General features: G+C 38.8%; 1 protein-coding gene across 1 annotated transcript in view; it reads left to right on the top strand.

The window, feature by feature from the left end:
- Window positions 1-22345, top strand: part of Dsg1 (desmoglein 1) — a 31228-nt gene that overhangs the window by 2129 nt on the left and 6754 nt on the right. Inside the window, exons 2-13 of the mRNA XM_048442347.3 lie at window positions 7272-7307; window positions 7778-7906; window positions 9122-9277; window positions 10989-11133; window positions 12785-12951; window positions 14225-14359; window positions 14659-14844; window positions 16611-16870; window positions 17201-17340; window positions 18819-19154; window positions 21520-21656; window positions 21978-22053. Of these exons, the coding sequence (XP_048298304.3) occupies window positions 7272-7307; window positions 7778-7906; window positions 9122-9277; window positions 10989-11133; window positions 12785-12951; window positions 14225-14359; window positions 14659-14844; window positions 16611-16870; window positions 17201-17340; window positions 18819-19154; window positions 21520-21656; window positions 21978-22053 (1903 nt within the window). The remainder of the gene's footprint in view (window positions 1-7271; window positions 7308-7777; window positions 7907-9121; window positions 9278-10988; window positions 11134-12784; window positions 12952-14224; window positions 14360-14658; window positions 14845-16610; window positions 16871-17200; window positions 17341-18818; window positions 19155-21519; window positions 21657-21977; window positions 22054-22345) is intronic.

The following is a 22345-nucleotide window of genomic DNA, read 5'->3' as shown; positions in this document are numbered from 1 at the left end:
ATCTTGACAGCCCCCACTTTTTTTTTTTTTAGAAACTTTTACTATAATTAATTAGAACGCTTTATTTTCAGGTTAATAGAATATTTTTTCCTAAAATGTTTCATTTTTGAATGCTTTGAAGGTCCTGTTTTCACTACTAATTTTAGAAGATGATTTTGCAATTCCAGCCTTCTGTTCCTAGCCTCATTGAGTGTTTGATTTACCAAAGGAAAAGGTGAAAAAAAGGTCTTTGTATTCTTTGCTGCTCAAAGTAAATAAATTAAAATCCATGTTAGATGTTAAAAATACATTTAGAAAAATACAAATATATTTAAGATGTTTAAATTGATAGTCTTTTCATATAAAGCTACTTATAGAACTTGGCAACTATGTGTGGTATATTGCAGGACTTGCTCAGCACATGTGGAAGTAGATGCTTTAATCCTTGCCCAAATTAGTAAGTTAGACCAGAGAGACTAAAGCAGAGAAGCTGTTCCTAAAGGGAACAAGGCTGCTATGTGAGTTTTCTACCAATTCAGATGTCTCCTGGATAGATGGTAGCTCACATCTGTTACAGTACTACAAGCTGAAGGCATGGGTTGATTTTCTCCCTCCTCTTCCTTCTCCACCCCTTCCTCATCATCCTCTTCCTTCATCTATCTATCTATCTGTCTGTCTGTCTGTCTATCTATCTATCTATCTGTCTACTATCTATCTATCCATCCATCCATGTATATATGTATGTATGTATGTATCTATCTGTCTGTGTATGTATGTATGAATGTATGTATCTAGCTAGCTAGCTAGCTATCTGTCAATCTGTCCATCTGTCTGTATATCCATCCATCTATCATTCATGTATGTATGTATGTATTTAGCTGTATGTGTGTATGTATGTATTTATATATGCATGTATCTCTCTATTTATCTATTTATCTCTCTGTCTGTCTGTCTGTCTACCTAGAGGGAGTAGTTATAATCCTTTCCTGACAGAGAACACTGTTATACCTATGCACCAAACAGAAATAAAATCTGTGCAGATGGTTGTGACGCTTAAGAAAGGGAACGCACAGCCTCCTTGAGAAGGAGGACAGCAAGATCTGAGAACTCCAGTGATTGTGGGAAAAATCACCTGCAAATTTGCCACATCTGATTACTCTGCTAAACCTGAATACAAATCCAAAGGCATCCTTTTCTATAGAGGTAACAGAAGCAGATTGAGCTCAAAAGAACAGAGAAAATCTCCTTTATCTCTTAACAAAAATAATGCTAATCATAGCTTTGGATTTTGATTGATTTCAAATTTTTGATTCAGAATCTTACTCTGCAATTCAGGCTAGCTCCATATTCACTATGTAGCCCAAGTTGGTCTTAAGTTCCATGTCTCCCTGTCTCAACCTCCTAAATGCTTGGGTTATAGGCATGCACCACTAGACCAGGCTCTGGTCTACTCTTTTTATGAGAATTTTATGGGATTACTATTTCATTCAATTAACTAACACCCAATAAACTAACCCTACAATTTGAGCTTTGTTAAACTTTTTAAGAATACATGCAGGGGTTAAAATGGTACTCATTTATGGCTTAGTTAATGAACTTATTTGAACCTGATAATGCAAGTTATTTAATTTATGTTCACTGACACCAAAAAAGAAAGTACTAAAGTTCATTGACACTAAAAAAGTAGTAAACAGCTAGTATAGACCAAACAGAAGACAATTCATGAGAGACTTTGATGTTTTTCTATACTTATATTAAATTGCTATGTATTGCAGAGGATAACATTTGAGCCCAATATTTTATAGAGAATGAAATCAGTGTTTATTCCTCTGGTTAGTGAGAGAAACTGAAGTTAATCAGGGTTGTCTCTACAGATGTGGTATGTGTGAAAGTTTTCTTTATTCACTGAAAATTGAGGAGTAAAATTGTCCTCCAACTTTGCAAAAGTGGGGAGCCACACCCATCGCCACTGAAGTCGGCCGTCACAGTGTGAAAGACGGCCGTTCGGTGACAAGAGAAGAAACGTGCATGCTGTGGGGATGAATCAAGACGCGTATCTTGGAAAAAGCAAGAGAATGCAGACAAAGGACACTTGGATCCCTGCGTACATCTCTTACTTTCTGATGTTTCTCTACTCTGCAGTCAACAAGGACTCTGTGACGAACATCCAGGTGTCACAAGAGACATTGTCCAATGTACAAGCAGAAGCTTGATCTTCTGGGCATTGTGGTTGGATTTCTTCTGCTCCTTCAGCTGAGTTAACACCCTCCAGGGTGCTGGGTCATGCTGCCCATACTAGTTATGTTTGGCGTGTAAACTCTTGTAATGGACCTAGACAGGTCCAACTGTTTTCATGCCAATGACTGGCGATCCAGGCTCTTAATTGCTCTACGAGCATGGAGTACAGTCTTTTAGACTTGTCTAATTAGAATCACATCCCTACAAATTAACAGCTGATTGCTGCTTAAGCAACTCTTTGACTCTAAGCCATTTGAAAGCAAATTCCATGTCTGACGAACCTTTGTATCATTCACGGTTCTCTCAACCAAAAGACTCAACGCAAGGTTGATCCACAGTGTCTCACTGCACAGAACAGGAACACCAAAAGGGAAATGGGGGATAGCTCGAAATCCTTTTCCCATACACATTTGAAAATTTATCCTCTCCAGGTATTCAGTGTGGAAATAACCACGTTGCCTTTCACTAATGGTTTGAGGCATAGTGTTGCACCCACTTGACACTTCATTCTAGGCTCACCAGAACTTTCAGGATCTCATTCTTCCTAATGTCACGTTCCTTTAATGCAGCCCCTCCTGTTGCTGTGACCCCCAACCTTAAAACCATTCCACTGATACTTCGTAACTGTAATTTTGCTACTGTTAGGAGTAATAATGTAAATATCTTATATGCAGGATATCGGATATGTGAACTCTGTTCACAGACTATTTCAAGGGTCATTCAACCCCAAGGGGTTATAACCAGTAGGTTGAGAACCACTCCTTTAATGCCATCATGATGTCTCAGAATTTGTAACACACATTTGTCAAAGAAATGAGCAACTCATGAATAAATATGAGAAATCAACCCATTGAGTTATGGCCATTCCAAACATCATATCCTTTGTCAGAGAAATCCAAAAGAAAGACAAAACAGGGTTTTTTGTTCTTGTTTTGTTTATTTTTTGTAAAGAAACAAATTCTATTTTATGTGTTTTTTGTAGCTTATCCCTGTGATATACCTAATAGTTAACATTTTGTTCACAAATTGACACTATCTCACTATTATTAAATATTATAATATTTATCTGTATATTACATATATTATAAAATATACATATTATAAAATATAAAATATATATTATAAAAATATAAATATTATATTAAATTTTCCTCATAAAAATTACCCTTCCAGTCAAAATTTAGGATATGAAAAAGACAAATTTTAACTTCAACAGACTTGTTGAAATTCACTTTAGCTGGATAATCATTAAAAGTGTCAAGAATGTAATCCTATGCCTTTTAAATAAACATATTTTGATTGGCTATGGAGCCGGCGTGACTGGAAAAGCTCATTGAGATGAGTTTTATTTACTGTTGCTACAAAACTTTTGGGCTCCAAGAGAATTTATTTTCAATGTTTGTGACAATACTGTGGCACAGACAGATTAAGTTTCCAGTGGGCAAGAGATCAGGGTCTTTTTAAACACCGTGATAAGCCCTGTCTCTAGGGGGAATAGCCATTGCTGTGAACACTGCACAAAATCCAGGTTGTTTCTCAGCCCAAGTTACTCCATCATCACACACACAAAAGCCATGCCTGTGCCAGGGCTTGGACAGAAAATTTTCACTAATTCCCACGCCTAAAACTCACTTTGTCTTTCTCTTCTCTTTCATCAACAAAATTCCTAGGAAAGAAACTGTATGTCTTCCTTTCCTCCCCAGCCCGTGTTCTCTTTTGGTAGGGCCAGTCTTTGCCTTATCTAGCTGAAAATGTTCTCTGAAGGGACTTGACACCCTGGGATTTCCTCAAATTTCACGTAGTTCAGTGTTTTAAGATCAGGGAACGTTCAAGTCGCATCAGTCTTTCAGTGCCCCTTCTGGTCCGTCTGTGCATCATTTTACTTCCTCCGATCCGTAGGACACACTTTCGTTCCTGCCTTTCTTCCTTTCCCTCTTCCTCTCTGCCTTCTTCCTGTCCTCTCCTCCTTCCTCTCTTTCTCTCTGTATCTCTCTCCCTCTCTCCCTCCTTCTTTATCTTTCAAAACCACCACCACCAGGCCACGCCCCACCTCTCCACACCCCTACTTTCCACTGATTCCCAGTTAAACAAAGGCAGGAGTTCCCTGTGTCACCTGCACCCACGGGCTGTTTCTTAGCTGCATCCTGCGCTTTACAGGCATCTAATTCTCCCATGATTTCAACAGCTCTACCAGAGAAGATGCACCTGGACATATAGCCAAGCTAGGTTTTTCCTCAATGGTGGCGTTCCTCCAGCACCTCAAACATTGTCCTACCTCTGGCCTCTTTTGTACTGCTAGCTCTGGGGATCACTCCTTCTTTTTATCTCTCATCCCATCTGTTCCCTCACCTTGTGGATCCTGTCTTTCCAGAATCTCCCCCTTGATCTTTCCCTGTGGTTTTCACTGCCTCTGCATCTACTTAGCTCTTCCTCACCTCTGCTTTGATTGGTGCAGAAGACCCAACAGCCTTCAGCCTGTAATTTTTAAGTCTTCCCATTGCCCCTACAGATTATTGTCCAAGTAATCTTTCTAACCTGTAATTTCAGCATGCCCTTCCCATGACCAAAATTCTTCAGTATCCTTCTACGGCACACAAGGATTTGGTGTTATACCTGAAAAAAGTATTTGTGTGCGGTCTGTCCACACACATCTCAAATGAGACAAAGCTCGGAGAATCATTATATATATCCTTTTCTGACTACCCAATAATTTTTATTTTTCCATGTCATTGTTTTGTCTGTAAAAACCTGATACTTTGTATCTGAATTTATTCCACGCTCTGACAAAAAAAAAAAAAAAAAAAAAAAACAGCTCTCATCAACCCACCACATTTAAAAAGCAGACTAGGCGGTTTTTTAATTACCCATCCAATTGTGAGTCTGACACTGTGGTGAAACCTACTTGGTCTTTTGCCTAAGCTGCTTCTCATGGGAAAGAGGATGACCTGGCTTCATAAAGTTGTGAAGAGTTCTTAGTCATCTGGCCAGTTACCCAAAGCAGTAGGCACCAGCGCTTCACTCCGGGAAGGGGCGCGCAATACCAGGCAGCAGACGAGTAAACAAGAGAACAGGAGCTGCAGCTGTGAAGAAAGGCCTTCCCTTCCCTAGAAAGGCAGCGATAAGGCAGCCCTGCAGCCCTGCCCCACCCACAAGCAAGAGCTTGAGAAAAGGGCCCCAAATCCCACAGCAGCGAGAACTCTCTGGAATAGGGGAGTTCTGTAGCCACGCTCGGCTCCATAGACAACACCGCAGCTGGACACCCTAACCATTAAGCTGCCTGGACTCCTTTGTGGCCGTGTATCACTGTTGTTGCTGCAACTGCTCTTTCTAGATGAGCAGCACCCGTGAGGCTGGGGAGATGGCCCGGGGCGTGAGAGTAGGGCTGCTACTCACCCGTGAGGATCTGAGGTCCCGGCATCTACATGAAAAGCTGGCATGGCCACAAATGCCTGTGACCCTACTGCTGTGGGGGTGGGGACAGCAGGATTGCTGGTGCTGGATGGCCACCAGCCTCTCTCTGGGTTCACTGAGAGGCCTTGATTCAAGAGAATAAGGTTGAGAGTATTAGGATCAGAACACTCAATGTCATTCTCTCGGCTCTGCACATGTGCACAGGCCTTCACTTGAAAACACATGTGCTCAACAACAGACACACTCACACATACACACACACATACACACACGTACATACACACACACATACACACACACGCACATACACACACACAAATATACACACATACACACAAACACACTCACACATGCACACACACTCGCACACACACACTCACATACAAGCACAGTCTCACAGAAACACTCACACACTCACACATGCACACACATAACCACACCTGCACATGCACGCACATATACAAACATGCACACGCACAGACACAAATACACACACAGAGCAAAAACAACAAAAAAGGAATTAATAAGAATACTGTGAGGCCAGACCAAAACAGTAACTTTGAAATTCTCAATTTCAATATAGTATCAATTGATATAATATCAATTCTTGGTAACGTTTTACTTAATAATTTATTTGAGAAAACAGACTATCTTATAATTGACTGTAAAATAAACACGTATTTAGACTGAACTGTATGGGATTGCATTTTGGCATAAGTTACTTGCGAGGCCTCAGTTACCTCTTCTGTATAAAGGAACTAATAATAATGGCCATTACTGGGTTTGGGATGAAGGTAGATAGACAGAGTTCTCTGGCCACACTGCCTTGCACTTAGTGGTCATCAACTTAATGGCAACAGTAATAACTGAAGTGACTGGCACAGCATCATGGGTAAAAATTCTCCTCATGCTGCTCACGTTGACCATAAATATACGTTTGTTTGTTTAACTTTTTTGTTTTGACATTGTTTTCAAAACTTCTTCTTGGAAACTGAAATTTATATATTCCTTAAGAATGAAACTAAAACCAGATGTGAGAAACTAATCATTATGTTTAAAATTATTAATATTCATATTTTTAATGCACACTGTAGCTTTTAATACCAGTGCTAACATCTGATCATGTGCATGGGTTTCAGGTTTTGCTGTTATGAAAAAACTCAATTAGAAGTTCCCTACCTCTTATGTGAAAAGATATTTACAAAGTTTAAAGGTGTACACTGGTATTAAATGATACTCAATGCAATTTAAAACAACAAATGCAAAAAAATCAACTTTTAAATATACATTTTCCATGTCTTAAACAAGTATACAGACACATTACTTTGATATGTGAATATTGGTGTTTTAAGAAATTACTGCAATTTTTAGATTAAAAGCAATGTAATATATCCTGATACTTCAGCACAAGTTCTGTGCAACCTCAAAAGTTGAAACTTCAGCAGAACTCTGTTCAATAGTACATGCTTTAGTGCAGAGAGAAGTTCCCCAGTCAGGAATAAAACAGCTAAGGAGCATCTACTGCCATTAAACTTAGCTCACACATGCATCATTTGGTTTTATTGTTATGTGTTTTTAGTTATAGGTTAACCTAGAATTGAACACATTCATTAAAAATAAACTATTGTGACTGCTTTTTGCAGGTGGTGCTTGAAGTTAACAGTGAATTTCAAATCCAGGTAAGGAAAAACAAATCTATTTTTTTTTTCAAAATAAAAAATAAAAGGGCCAGGTATATTAGTGCTTGCGTCTAATTCCCAAATTCCCAAGGCTGAGGCTTGAAGATTGTGGATTAGAAGCCAACCTGAGATACATAAAGAAATCCTGTCTCAAAATCATATAATAAACACACAGTACAAAATAAAATCAAGAAAGAGGAAAGGGGGGCAAGGGATAAAGGGAGAGAGAGAGCAGAACAAAGGGAAAGACAGATTAGCAATAACAACTTATACTCAAGAAAAATCGCATTCTTCTACATATAAAATTATTGCAATGTTACTATTGCAAATGCTAAAATCATCAGAATTCTTAATTTTCCATTTAACCATCTTCTCTTCCTGACATGATTACTCTTTCTCCCAAATCTCCAGTGGAATATCAATAATAAGTAATTGTTAATAGACACTTTATTTTACTCTGTCTATTCAAGGCAAGAGACTATAATGTCAAAAATGGTACCAAGTGGTATACCATCAAAAGGCAGAAACGTGAATGGATCAAGTTCGCTGCAGCTTGTCGGGAAGGTGAAGACAACTCAAAGAGAAACCCGATTGCCAAAGTAAGTATGAACCCCAAAGCATGAATCCAAACAGCCCAGTGGATAGGGTCACAGTTCTGGAAGGGCCAGATTTTATATGCTTTGTGCACACATATGACCTAACAGCTCCTCCCCATTTAAACTATGAAAACTGAAATTCCTAAAGGTTTAAACCACTGAAGTTGGGCATTTGGGTAAACAGACACTGTTTCTTCTCATTGACAGAAGTGATGCTCATGAGTACTTGTTACACTAGACTCCCATAAGACCATAGTTTACAGATGGATTTAGAATTCAAGTTGCTCAGTGTGTGGACGCTCTCTACTTTGTAACCTATTAGAGCTTAACCCCTACTTGTCTGTAAGCCTTCAAAGTATGCCTCATTCATAATCTCAAATTTCTATCATTTCCCTGCACCCTTTCTTTGTACACAAAAGCACAAACTCAGGAAACCACTTCCTCTATGCACACAGATTCACAGCCATAGACATATAGACGCACAGATGCAAGCACAACCATTCGTACAGAGAGATTTGGCAACGCCTTTGTAAGATTGGCTTGTGCTCATACAATATTTATTTGGACCAAAGCCAGACTTTGATCATTTTTTGGAGTGGGCTCTTTCCTTTTCTTTACTGGTTTCAGAATTAAAACCTTCAAATAATTTGTTACTATAAAAATCTGTTTAAATATTTTTTCTGAATCTTTGTGTTTTTTTAAAGTAGTTCTTTAATTTAAAGATCAACATTATGTGATAACAACATTATAAAACTCTCTAAGAATGTAAGAAATAGCCTACTGTAGACAAAGAGCTAGCATGGAGTTCAAAATTAATACAAAAGCAAAGCTATAAATTCTTAATGATTATGGCGTCTATGCATGACACCTATAAAGACTTCTTAGGGTGATACTTGTTTCTTGAGGCAGAGACAGACAGATCTCTATGAGTTCAAGGACAGCCAGGACTGTTACACAAAGAAACCCTATCTGGAAAAAACAAAAACGAAAATTAAAAAAAAAGACATAGAAATGAAATTATTTTATTCCGTTGCTAATTGCCATTAATACTACAACACTGACCATGGACCTACCACAAGTATATTTCCCTGTTTTCAAAACTTCTCAAGTGATGTCACAGACAGCACATTCAACAGTTCTCAGGGAAAACGGTTGTCATATAGCACATGTAGAAGTCCACAAGGACGCTGTAATGTCTTAACCTGTGTCTCTGTACAGATTCATTCTGACTGTGCCGCAAACCAGCAAGTGACATACCGCATCTCTGGAGTCGGGATTGACCAGCCACCTTATGGAATTTTTGTTATTAATCAAAAAACCGGTGAAATCAATATAACATCCATCGTTGACCGTGAAGTCACCCCTTTTTTCATTGTAAGTGGACTTTGTCTTGATATTTGTATGTGGGTATAAATTATTCTTGGAAAAAAATCTTAGACCATACCAAACTTGATTTCAAGAGTCCTCAAATCAGGCTTTCTGAGATCTTTCTTAATTCACAGGTACCCCAATAAGATGAGAAAAAAATTAATACAGAAACTTTTCCCTTATATGTTCCCAAAAATGCCAGTTAACATCAGCTCCATGACAAATTAGAGTATTTGTCTAGAAGGGCAAACTTTTACTCTATCTTAAAACAAAAAATCAGTGGAAATTAATTCTTCCTTTTCACTCCACTGCCAAGTTATGAGCCTGGAGCTCCTCGAGGCTCTGGGTTCCATATGAACATAATCAATCATAAGTCTACACTGGTCAAGATCATCTGAGCTCCAAAGAAACTTTGGAAACTCGCTCATCCTCAATCTCTCTCTCACACATTTCTTGTAGAAGTTGTCACATAGCTTACACAGCCTCTCTTCGAAGGCTCCGCCTCATTTCTCTTTAAGCAGCTCACCCCAAAAACAAGCCACCTATCGCTACACCTCCCAGACACACATATAGCCCTCTGTCTTCTGCTGAGACACATTCGTCGCTGAGTTTGAAAACACGATCAGCAGTCTGTTCTCCTGGCTCTTGCTCCATGACGTCTTGAAGAGCCTTATCCTGTCAGCTACTTTTTCTTTTGTGTTCTTCTTAGCCATTGGCTGCCACCATTTCCATTTGTCATCATGGTTAACACTTCTTAATCAAAAAACAAAATAAAATAAGCGGGGCATTGGTGATGTATGCCTTTAATCCCAGCACCTGGGACATGGAATCCGGCAGAGCTTTGTAAGTTGGAAGCCAGCCTGGTCTACAATGCCAGTTACAGGTCAACCAGAACTACACAGAGAAACCCTGTCTCAAAAACAACAGCAACAAACAACAATAATAATAATAATATAAAAACAATCTTTTCAATGATGCTAATCTCTTGTATTAAAATCCCATTAAAGGTCTGAGAATGCAACGTAAGTAGCCTCAGTACCAAGTATTTGCTTATTGTTGGTGAAAACCTGGGTTCATTTCCCAGCCCTGAAAAAAAAACTAATATTCCAAACTACCTCCAAATATCCTTCAGTCCTTGCCGTTTTCATTCACACTGCTCATCTGCATTTCTAGAATCACTTTAATTCCTCAGCCTCCACATCCAAACACGTATTCTTGACTTCTTCCCACCACTGTGTCTCCCTACAAATCCAGCTAATCAGTAAAGCAGTCCACGTTAAGGCACAATGCGTTGTTCCACAGAACAGATGACCTCTGTAATGCACGTTACACGTCTTCACAAGGGAAGGAGTAATGATGAATAAGAAGCCACACGGTTACCCCATCACTTTAGAATGCCACAGTGCTTTGGAAGCGCTCCCCTGACCCTCCCTGACCACACTCTCCAGAGCCCTTTCCCTGCTACTCTTTTTTCTTGATTTTAAACAGAGAATCCGCAGTATTTCCTCTGCCCAGTGTATCAAGTTACCTTTTTAAACGGGCACCTTATGCTCTTCTTTGCCTTTTCTTATTCGTTATATGTTTTGCTCATGTCTATATTTTAGTGGGAAATAATAATATGGTGCCCCTTAATCTTCTGTGGTACCAGGGCAGTACCTTCATTCTGTAAGAACTTACAAATGCAATACCTCACCAGAGATATTTCTTCCATGACTAGATCTACTGCCGAGCACTGAATGCCCAAGGCCAAGATTTGGAGAACCCACTGGAGCTCAGAGTCAGGGTTATGGATATAAACGACAACCCTCCCGTGTTTTCCATGACTACATTTACAGGACAAATAGAAGAAAATTCTAATGCAAGTGAGTCACCTGCACTACTAAAGAAACAATGTGTCGATGACTAAGTTACTGTTGCTAGGCAACTGGGCTGAGCTGTGTCCAGGTAAACATGAACTGGGAGAGAAGCTGTAGAGAGCAATTCCACTCACATGTGGTCATCACCCTTACTTCAAAGTTGTTGTTTACTCAGACATAAGAAGTGTACCTGTTTCTGGGAGTCCATTATTCAATACAATGCGTAATAATCAAATAACAATCAAGAGATTTCTGTGTCTATAACCAGTAAGCACGGAAGAATTCCATATTCATCTTTCGTAATCATTCTGATATGAATGATTGATTACCCTATTCGACTGAAGAACAACCCCAAAGAGCTGATACATTGTAACTTTGGTCACCCCGCTGAGCTTTTTAATGGCCATTGTTTTTACAAAAGCCAAGCAGGCACAGAAAGACAAGTATCATGTGTTCTCACTCATTTCCAAAGCACCCTTGCAGAAGGATGAAGGGAAGAGTGGCCAGCAGAGACTGGGGAGCAGTGAGTAATGGAAAGAGAAAGAAGTTTATTATCTTAGTGTCACTCGAAGACATCTGCTCCAAGTCGTCTCTTGTGATGCTAAGAACATTTATTAATTAACAACAAATAAAGGCTAAGAAATAAATCTTTCCCCTTCCCGTTTAAGCTACAATGAATGCAGTCTTCATTTCTTATCTATTGGGTTTGGCTCCAGGAACCCTAAACATAAAGAGATCTATGAAGTTCGCATCCTTTTACAAATGATGTCTTGTTTGCATATAACTCACATACATGCCTCCGTGGGTTTTAAATTATTTCTAGCTGACTGCAATGGATATTAGCCACTTGCACACCATTGAAGATTATTCAAGTGGTGTGGATCTCTAAGGGAGAGGTGAGGGGGGAAAGAGGAGAAAAGGGAAGGGATGGATGTCCTAGAATTTTAGCAATTATTTTGGAAACAATTTAGAAAGTGGAGCAGAATTCCAATTAATAAATGAATGCTTGCAGTTTTTTATGCCCACTAATATCATTTATCGAACTCTTTACTAGATTAAGAAAGAAGGCAAGGACAGGGCTGTGTATGTGATTAAACAATTATTTCATGTAAGCTCCTAGATACACAGCACCTACACAAGAGTCAATTCCAACCTAAACAACAATGCCACTTATTAAATGCCCAAAATGGACAATAATATTCATCAAAAGTGCATTACTCAGTAGACGCATCAGTCAGTATTTTCATTTGCTATTGAATTCTCACGAGTGTGGTGTTACTACAATTCTCATTTATAACGACGGGAAGTAAGGATGGAATCACACAGTAGAAATAAGGTCTCATAGCACAGTTGGGAAAGCATTAACTGAGTTTTAATGTTACTTTACTTCACCATAAGCATTTTGTTTCAATGAAGTTATATTAGAATAAAAAAATAGAGTCAGAATAAAAGACTCAATTTCCCTTCAATAATGTCTAGGTTCCTATTCAAATATGGTCTTTTTATCAGGACAAAAGGAACGAAAGGAGTTAATATATTGGTATGTTGATGTTGTACAATTCAAAGGAAGTTGAATGCACACTGCATAATCACAGATAACATATTGGACCATAATAATGTTCATTGTCCAAACGTGGCAATTGCCCTTGATTTCTAGACACGTTGGTCATGAAACTCGACGCTACCGATGCAGATGAGCCAAATAACTTGAACTCACAGATAGCTTTCAAGATCATAAGACAGGAACCTTCAGAGTCACCAATGTTCATCATCAACAGAAAAACTGGAGAAATACGAACAATGAATAATTTTCTAGACAGAGAGGTAATTCTTCATCTTTAAAAGATTTTTATTCAAAAGGTCATGGTTATAAAGGTAAAAGTACTTAAAGAAAAAAGCTAAAAGAATGTGTTCAATTACTGCATATTTGTATTATATTTATTTCTTTATTTGGGGGGAACGTGGTCATGTCCAACAGTGGCATGCTTGTGAGGATAGGAGGACAACTTGTAAGGGCTGTGTCTCTCCTTCAAGCATATGGGATGGCTCTCAAGCTGTCAGGCGCTGTAGGAACTATGTTTGTCTGCTGAGCCATCTCACTAGTCCTACTTTTATATCAAATTTTTAATTTAAATGTTTTGTGCATAATATATTTTTACTATATTCTTTTCCCTCTTCCAAATCTTCCTAGATTCCTTACCTCCCTACCCTCCCAATTTTATTCTTTCTCTCTCTCAAAAGAAAACAAAGATCAGAGCAAATTCAAACAAAATAATAAGGCAAAAGTATCAAAATAAAAGATTCACATACACACACAAAAATGGGTGTCTGTTTTGTGGTGAGCAGCTAGTCCTGGACATGGGCCCTGTCCTTGTGTGTAGCTGATGTGTCTAGCGTCAGTCCAAGTAGAAAACTGTTTTCGCTTTCCAAGCTGGTATCAGTTATAAATAGCTTCTCTGTGTCCACTTCTCCTCAGTGCTGGGATTTTGGGGATTTTTATGGCCCTCCACAATTATAGGGGATTCTGGGATCATGAAGAGATGTTCTGAAGTTATACCCCTAAGTGGGAATTAGTAAGTTTACACACAAGTCAAAGGAAGGTTCCATAACTTTCACCGACTTCTAAGTGTAGACGCACTTCTGAATAGAACCAAAAATAGAAACATCATCAGCGACTTCATTTCCCCCCTTCTCCACCTGCCACTAGATACTCTTTATTTACCTTGAGCTCTCAGTGAATTTTTGTTCATAGTGCGGAATTTTCATAACATGTATCCTTGATGGATCATATCTTTCTTGTTTTGAACATTCTGGCCTGTCTCACCCTTTAGAACCTTCTCCTTCCTCTGGACATTCCATGAGCAAGAAATGAAATCTTTAACAAAACTATTGCTCCTTTGAGATTATGCTGGATAACTCACTGGAAATGGAAGGGACCAATACAGTCCTGAGTGATGTGAGGTCTCTAGTTTCATCTCTGTTACCTTGTCTTCCATCGTGGACGTATGTAAATGTTGAGCCAGTGTTTTAGAAGACCTCTGCATAGGACAGCCTGTCCATGCCTAGTGTGCCATCGCCTGTAACGTGTCTTTTTCAGCAATACAGCCAGTATTCGCTTGCGGTGAGAGGCTCCGACCGTGATGGTGGGGCAGACGGCATGTCTGCAGAATGTGAGTGCGTCATCAAAATCCTGGACGTCAATGACAACATCCCATACTTGGAGCAGTCATCTGTAAGCATTTGCTCTTGGGAACTAGGTTTAATGACTCTACATTCATGGCATTCCAGTTCCTATAGGCGCCCCTTCAGTTTTCAGGTGTGCTCGCTACATTTGCTGTCTACAGCACCGGTGTAGACACACGCTTTCCTTAGATTGTTTCTACAGTAGGAAAGCGGGTTTGGGCGATGAAGTGTGCACTTATAAGCGAGGTTGCTGCTTATGAATAGACAGCAAGCTGTGGACAGCCTGGTACGGGTTCTCTCCCCTGCTTTTGGCGTTCTGATATTTCGGATATCTGCCTCTTGTTTCAGTATAACATCGAAATTGAAGAAAACGCACTGCACTCGCAGCTGGCGCAGATCAGAGTCATTGATCTGGACGAGGAGTTCTCAGACAACTGGAAGGCGGTCATTTTCTTCATCTCCGGAAATGAGGGAAATTGGTTTGAAATAGAAATGAATGAAAGAACAAATGTAGGCATTCTGAAGGTTGTCAAGGTATGGCATAATTATTCTAAATAACTTGCTTTGTGGTCTTTTCTTTTTCAAAATATCAAAGTTAAAGTGATATCAATGTTTTATTAATGAGTCTATGAAATGATAAATTTGCTGTGCTTTAAAATTATATAAAATACAAATATCTTTAATATGAATGTATGTGCTTATATTGCTTCAGGAAAATAATCATTAAAAATCTGAACCCCTTTTTTTCAATACAGTCCTCCAAAGATTCACATACACACACAAAAATAGATGTCTGCTTTGTGGTGAGCAGCTAGTCCCGGACATGGGCCCTGTCCTTGTGTGTAGCTGATGTGTCTAGCCTCAGTCCGCTGGAGAAAACTGTTTTCGCTTTCCAAGCTGGTATCAGTTATAAATAGCTTCTTTGTGTCCACTTCTCCTCAGTGCTGGGATTTTGGGGATTTTTATGGCCCTCCACAATTATAGGGGATTCTGGGATCATGAAGAGATGTTCTGAAGTTATACCCTTAAGTGGGAATTAGTATGTTTACGCACAAGTCTAAGGAAGGTTCCATAACTTTCACCGACATCGGGATAATTTGTAAACAATGGGTTTTCAAACAACCAATTATGATTAACCTTTAAATTTAAGGTTTTATTTGTATTTATTTAAAGATTTATTTTTATCATTTTTAATTGCATGTGTGTGTCCCTATATCTCTTTGGGGTGTGTGCACATGAGTATAGAGATATTATCTAGGACTGGATACTAGGGAAATAATCTTTAATCTATTTCACTTCAATTTTATATTACTCTAAAAATTATTTACCTTATTTGTTCTTAATAGCTCTATGTTAAAACTAGAATAGTTCTCCCAAATATGATAGTATATTTTAAATCCTTTATTATAATTATAGAGAGGTAATATAATTATGGTGTGTATATATATATGCATTCTTGCTGAACACACATATGTGCTTTAATTGGTATTTTAAGTTGTAAATAAAACTAATTATTTCACATAAAATTCTAGATGAATAGAAGAGCTCAGTTTATGAATATTTTTATTTAAAATAACAATAAACATTCAGAAAAAATATATTTGGTATATGGGGAACACATCAGGTATTTGGCAAATTTTATGAATTGTGGATTTGGGTATCAATTTCCATAAGAAACTTATTGCTTGATTATTTTACAGTATGAAATAATTTTTAGAACATACTGAAGAAAATAAATATTTCTTCATATATATATGTGGGTATATATATATATACCCACACATACATATATGTATGTGTATATACATTGACATTTAAAAAGTCACATTGAAGTCAATTTTTAAAAATAACTCTACCAGGATAAAACTAGTTAAATGATCAGTTTTCTGATATATTTGACTCATATTTTATTATAAAAAGAGCTACTTTCTCGGAAACATGCAATGCTGTCAGCTAACATAGATGGCCTTTGTACGACAAATGCATGAATTGAATCATATGTTGAATTTAAGTATTTAACTGCTTTTTTGAGCGACTAGGATTCATGTCCTGTGCTTTTAATCTTTTCAACAAAAGATTCAAGACAACTCGATTTTTCCCTTACTACATTTGCATGTGTCTATCTTGAACTAAATACCCACCAAATAAAAGTAGACTAGGTACATCAAATGGATTTATGTTCAATTTTATAACCGAAAGACGAGCACCATAAATTACTTTGACTAGTCTAGTCTCAAAGGGTATCTCTGTTCTCTGAAGGGAATTTTCACAGGAGAACTAACTCTTCTTGTGTTTTCTAGCCACTAGATTATGAAGCCATGCAGAATCTGCAACTTAGTATTGGTGTTCGAAACGTCGCTGAGTTCCACCAGTCCATCATTTCTCAGTACAGAATCACAGCGACTATGATCACTGTAGCTGTGAGGAACGTAGTGGAAGGCTCCGTGTTCCGGCCAGGCTCAAAGACATTTGTAATAAACAGCCAGATGGGCGCAAACTACAAGGTGGGAGAGTTTGTAGCTACCGACCTGGACACGAACCAAATCTCAACAAATGTTAGGTAAGCTGGTGTTTTCCAGCTAAAAGTTATAATCTTAGGGGATCGTGAGAAGGGAAGAAGCAACCTTAAGGGAGCGGGGAAGGGGTGGGCAACAGACTGCATGTGATATGAAAGCAAGAGCTGCTGGGAGAAGGAAGGGGAACTGTCAGAGGATGGCAGGGTGAGAGGTGGGAGCAGAAAGAAGGATGAAGGAGAACCAAGTATGTGACACTCACTTATGAAAAGACACAATCAATAAACCTATTATTTTATACTAACCTTAAAAATTAATTTTACAAAATTTCTTTTTAAAAGGTAGCTTTAACTTTTATTGTATTCTTTTGACTACAGATATGTAATGGGAAATAACCCAGCCAACCTGCTGGATATTGGCTCAAGATCAGGCATAATAACTTTAAGAAACAGAGTTACTAAGGAACAATACGACATGCTTAATGGAAGATACGAGGGAACAATATTGTCAATAGATGGTAAGAAATCAATTTAACTTCCTTCCAGGGTAAACCAAGCTTAAATATTCTCGTATGATTTAAAAATTACTATTCTATTTTAAAGAAATCCCCTTTTAAATAAAAGTTGTCATGTTGAGCAATGTGTGTTCAAATTGTCACTAGCATGAGGGTAAGACTGAAGTCTGAGGTGAGACTGGGTGGCTGTCATGTCTTATCATCTACTGATTCCTACATCTTATATAAGCCATCTCACCCATCTGCACCCAGATATCTATAAAATGGCTCAATAACAATATATGCCGATAATGATAAAAATAGCAAATCGTATAACAATAGCATGAATGTCATAGAATGCGTGGGATAGCCTTTAAGGTCAGATAAGTGGCCTTAGAACTATGCCTGCTGCACATCTCCAGAGATTTAATTCTTTTCTTCAGAAAGTATAGACTGAGTCTTAACTGAATACATTTCGACTTTTGTGCCAGGCTCTGGGACTCTGTCAGTGAAAGTAAGACTCATATCAGTGCCTTGCAATAGCACAACCCAAGCTCAACTCATGTCCTGATTCCTCTCTGATGATCCCATTTCCAGTAATCTTTGGGGAAGAGCTAAATATAGAAGGCTGATTGCACGGAGATGCTGACAGCCCTGTCTCCCCAAGGGGATATTGAAAGCAATATGCACAGGTATCTGAGGAAAAAAACTGTCGTCCATTTGATACAAAATTATGTACCCATCAGAAATTATGTTAATCAAATGAGTACTTAAACATGAAAGAGTGTGTGCAGCTTAAAGTTTAAAAAACAACCTTCAAATCCCATTCAAAGTAAGATGGAACACAAGGTCAAGCAATGCACTTAAATAAGCAACTTGAGATTTATCATAAGGACAACTGATCATGACAGCATCTACAAAGTTATCCTGATGTACTGACGCTATGGGTTTCGACTCACATCTGCTTGTGTTTTTACATTATTCAGTTTAGATGTAATATCTAACTAACAACACTATAAACTAGCCAGTAAACAATATCACTGGTAATAATGACTAAGTTAGTTAAAATAATACAGTCATCGACTGGTTTAAAATCTGAGTAGAAGGACAAAGGAGACAGATCAGTTGGTGAAGTCTCCAGAACCTGTACAAAAAGCTGGGCATGTCTGTCACCACTTGTAATCTCAGTGGCAATGGGGAGGTGACCCTCGGGCTGAGTCTTTTGCTGGCCAGTCAGCCTAGCCTTACTGCAAGAGTTTCAGGCTGCTAAGGACCCCTATACAATCAAACAAGAAGTAGGTAACCCTGGTGGATCCACACTTGAGGCTATCCCCCAGCCTCATACAGCCACGCAAGCATGACAGCACACCGACTGAGGGAAGTTACTGAGTGGATGGGACTAAAGACAGAAACAAGCTGAGGTGGGAAAAGAAAAGGGCTCTGTGTTTCTGACGATGACTAGGCTGTGTACAGACGGCTGTTCCACTGTAACCTTGTTACAGATCATCTTCAAAGGACCTGCACTGGAACAATCATCATCGAGCTTAGTGGCTCCGGATATGAGACAAGCACACAGGACAATTCAGGTGGCGGCGACAATACAGGAGGCACTACAGGGGGTAGTGGCAGTTCCGGAAGTGGCACAAGTGGAAATACTTCCACTGAAGAAACACAAGTCAACACAGGATCATGGGATAATGGCAACAATGGCGGTCGTGACGAAGATAACTACAATAATGGTGATGATGGTACTGTTGACCGGCAACGAACTGGAGACAACGTTCACTTGGGTCCTGCAGGCATCGGGCTGCTCGTCATGGGGTTCTTAATCCTAGGATGTAAGTGCTTCAACACTTCCTTTGGCATGGGCCTCTCAAAAAAGATGGGGAAAGAAATAGGATTTTCATTCCTTGATAAAATATAATTTACATCCTCCTACAGAGTGTAATCATCCAGAAATGTCTGTGCTTGGTATTCAATTTACTGGGGGCGGCAGGGTCTACATAAAAAGCCAAGAGCACAAAAGGCTTCACATTAATATAGAGAACTCTCAGGGTGAAGACTTTAAAGTTGTGCGGGTCTGTGTGGTAAAGGATCAGCTAGAAAGCCAGGCTGGATCCTGGAGGATCGCATGCAATGCAGGGTGGCAAAGTTTAATGAAAAGAACCAAACAGGGCAGGTGTCCAACTTAACAAGCATGTCTTCCAAAGATTACCTAACAGTTATGAGTTTTGCTGTTGTTCTTGCAAAATACTTACTGCTACTTCCTTCACAACACCACTAGATGATGGGAAGCTGGCACACGTGAAGGCCATGGTACGTCCTGGGGTCACTACAGTAGCTTTAGTTCTGGACAGAAATACAAACACAGAGTCCATTGGGTGTCCCAGGTGGACTTTCCCAATGCCCTGGATTATGGTGGGAGCTGGAGAGGAAAGGGACGAGGGTACTATCTTGAAGCCTACACATTGTCATTAAGTTAATGCAAGTGTTGACATTTGCAACTGTGTGAGCTGGCACACATCTGCCATTCAGGCAATTGGGAGGTGGAGACAGGAGGATCATGAGTTTGAAACAAGCATGAGATATATACAGCAAAACTCCAAGTAAATAAATACAAAAATGTGAAAATTGCCAATTTCAAGTGTAGAATCATAAAATACTGGTGGTGAAACATGTCTCACCTATTTAACTAGTTATTCACAAAATGTTCATTGAGATAACTCACATACAAAATTTTAAAATAGTGTTCTGCCATCATTTCTACCTTTCAAAAAGATATATTTGTTCTTATTTTATGCATATGGATGTTTTGCCTACACATATGCAAACATGAGGCATGTGGACCTGGTGCCTGCAGAGGCCTTAGAGAGTGCCACAAATCTCTTGGAACTGAAGCTGTGGAGAGGAGCAGAACCTGGTAACAGAACCTGGGTCCTTTGCAAGAGCAAGAGCTCTTAGCTGCTGAGCCACCTCCCTAATTGTTCTTCATTTCTCTTAAGCAGCAAATGGCTACAAATGGATACCAGGCTTTCTCTGACTTTAAATAATGTTTCATTGACATAGATCCATCTAAATCACAGAGAAATTTGGGCATGCTGAGAGAGAAGTTTAAAGTTGAGCACTGTCCCTAGAGTTTGAAACACGTTTAAGATAAAATGAACGTTCTGTGTTAAGTAACAGAAATTCATTGCTATTGGCTCATAATAAATAGAAATAAAAGGAAATAAGAACCAGGAAAAGTACAATGAGAAAGATAACAAGTTTAAAAACACATTTTTTCATCAAAATGAAACAAATAAAGGAAGATGCAAGAATGCAGAGTGAATGTGAAGTAGACAAGGGTTGAGATAATCCTCACAATTTCTAGTCCAGTCTTTGCTTTACTGAAACAAACTAAATACCAAAGAGCTGATGGTGACCACCCTAAATAATAGCTAACTTTCTTTTTCAGTTTCCCTAATATCACTGTCCAATGTCAGATAATGTGACCAATAGACTTTCAATGTTATACATAAGCCTTTGTGTCGAGAAGCTTCTCCGAGCTTTATAACTATCCTAAACAAGCAAGACTCATCAAATTCTTTGCCTTCTTTTTCTTCCTCTCCTCCCCTCTTACCTATGTCCATCTTTATTCCCTTCTACCATTGACACACCTTTCCTTTGTATCCATTCATTCAAAAAGATCTAGCAAGGTTCTATGACAATAGGAAATACACGAATGATACCTCAAACAGATAAGAAAGAGAAGACATTGCCAAAGTATGATCGTGTCTATTTATGTGTGAAATATTTTTTTAAAAAAAGAGGACTCCATGGGGGGAAACAATAACCTTCGTGAGGATAACTGAGTAATCGAATGAGGTTTTTCTTAAAAAAGGAGAAAGAAAAATGTGTGCATTGGAATAGTAAGTACAGGCACAAAGGTTCCAAAAGGCTGCCTGAAATTGACTTTCTTTAGTCTCTCTTGTTTTCCTGAGGGATGGTGGGAAAAAGAATCAACCATTTTAATCAAATGATTTTATCTGTAATTTTAATACTCTAAACAGATTAAAATCCACTGCAGTCTGGTGTTTCCAAGCTCATGTTTATTTGGGGGTCTGGTATTATTCATTTGTCATATTCTCATTTAATGCTTGGAGATCAGATTGTTCTCTTTCAACATAGCCCAGTGCTAACCCCTTACTTCTCTCTCTTCCACAGTGGTTCCATTCTTGTTGCTTTGCTGTGATTGTGGAGGTGCCCCTGGTGGTGGAGCTGGTTTTGAGCCTGTTCCAGAATGTTCTGATGGAGCAATTCACACATGGGCAGTAGAAGGCCCACAGCCCGAACCCCACGATGTAAGTGCTTATCTGTAAGAATGGAATTTGGGAGCTCACTAGACCCCAGGGTCCAGACATGGTCTAAAATGGTGGGAATCATTCAGTCTACACGAGTCTTGGTTCTTGGGTAGGGAATAAGGAAGAAGAGCGGTCATCAAAACTCGGCAGAAGTCACCAGGGAAGACTTAAACAAGTGATTTGACTTTTAAGAAGAATTCAAAAGCTTCCTAAATAGTGTTATTTTAGGAATTCTGTGACAATTTTAGAATTAAAAAAAGACATAAGTAGAGAAAGAAAAGACTCATTATTAATAGTAAAATGTTGTCTCTTGTCTTTTAGGGCATAGCTACCATCTGTGTGCCACAAATGCTACCTGGTAATGCCAATATTATAGAATGTATACCTGACAACTCAGGTAAGAAAAAGAGGGTGGTTCAGTTTTGTTTTACTTTACCTAATCTTTTTTTGTTTATTTGTTTGTTTTCCTTATTTTTCAAGACAGGGTTTCTCTGTGTAACAATCCTAGCTGTCCTGGAACTTGTTTTATAGAACAGGCAGGCCTCGAACTCAGAAAATCTGCCTCCCAAGTGCTGGGATTAAAGCATGTGCTACCACCACCCAGCTACCTACTCATTTTTTTTTTCAGAGAAAAAATATGTCCATTATTGGCATTAGTATAAACACTGACCTATAAAATAATTTTTTCA

Source organism: Myodes glareolus, chromosome 13 (assembly GCF_982192425.1).
Source record: "Myodes glareolus chromosome 13, mMyoGla1.1, whole genome shotgun sequence".
NCBI lineage: Eukaryota > Metazoa > Chordata > Mammalia > Rodentia > Cricetidae > Myodes > Myodes glareolus.
Note: the sequence above shows the minus strand (reverse complement) of the source record. Positions and strands in the feature narration are given on the sequence as shown.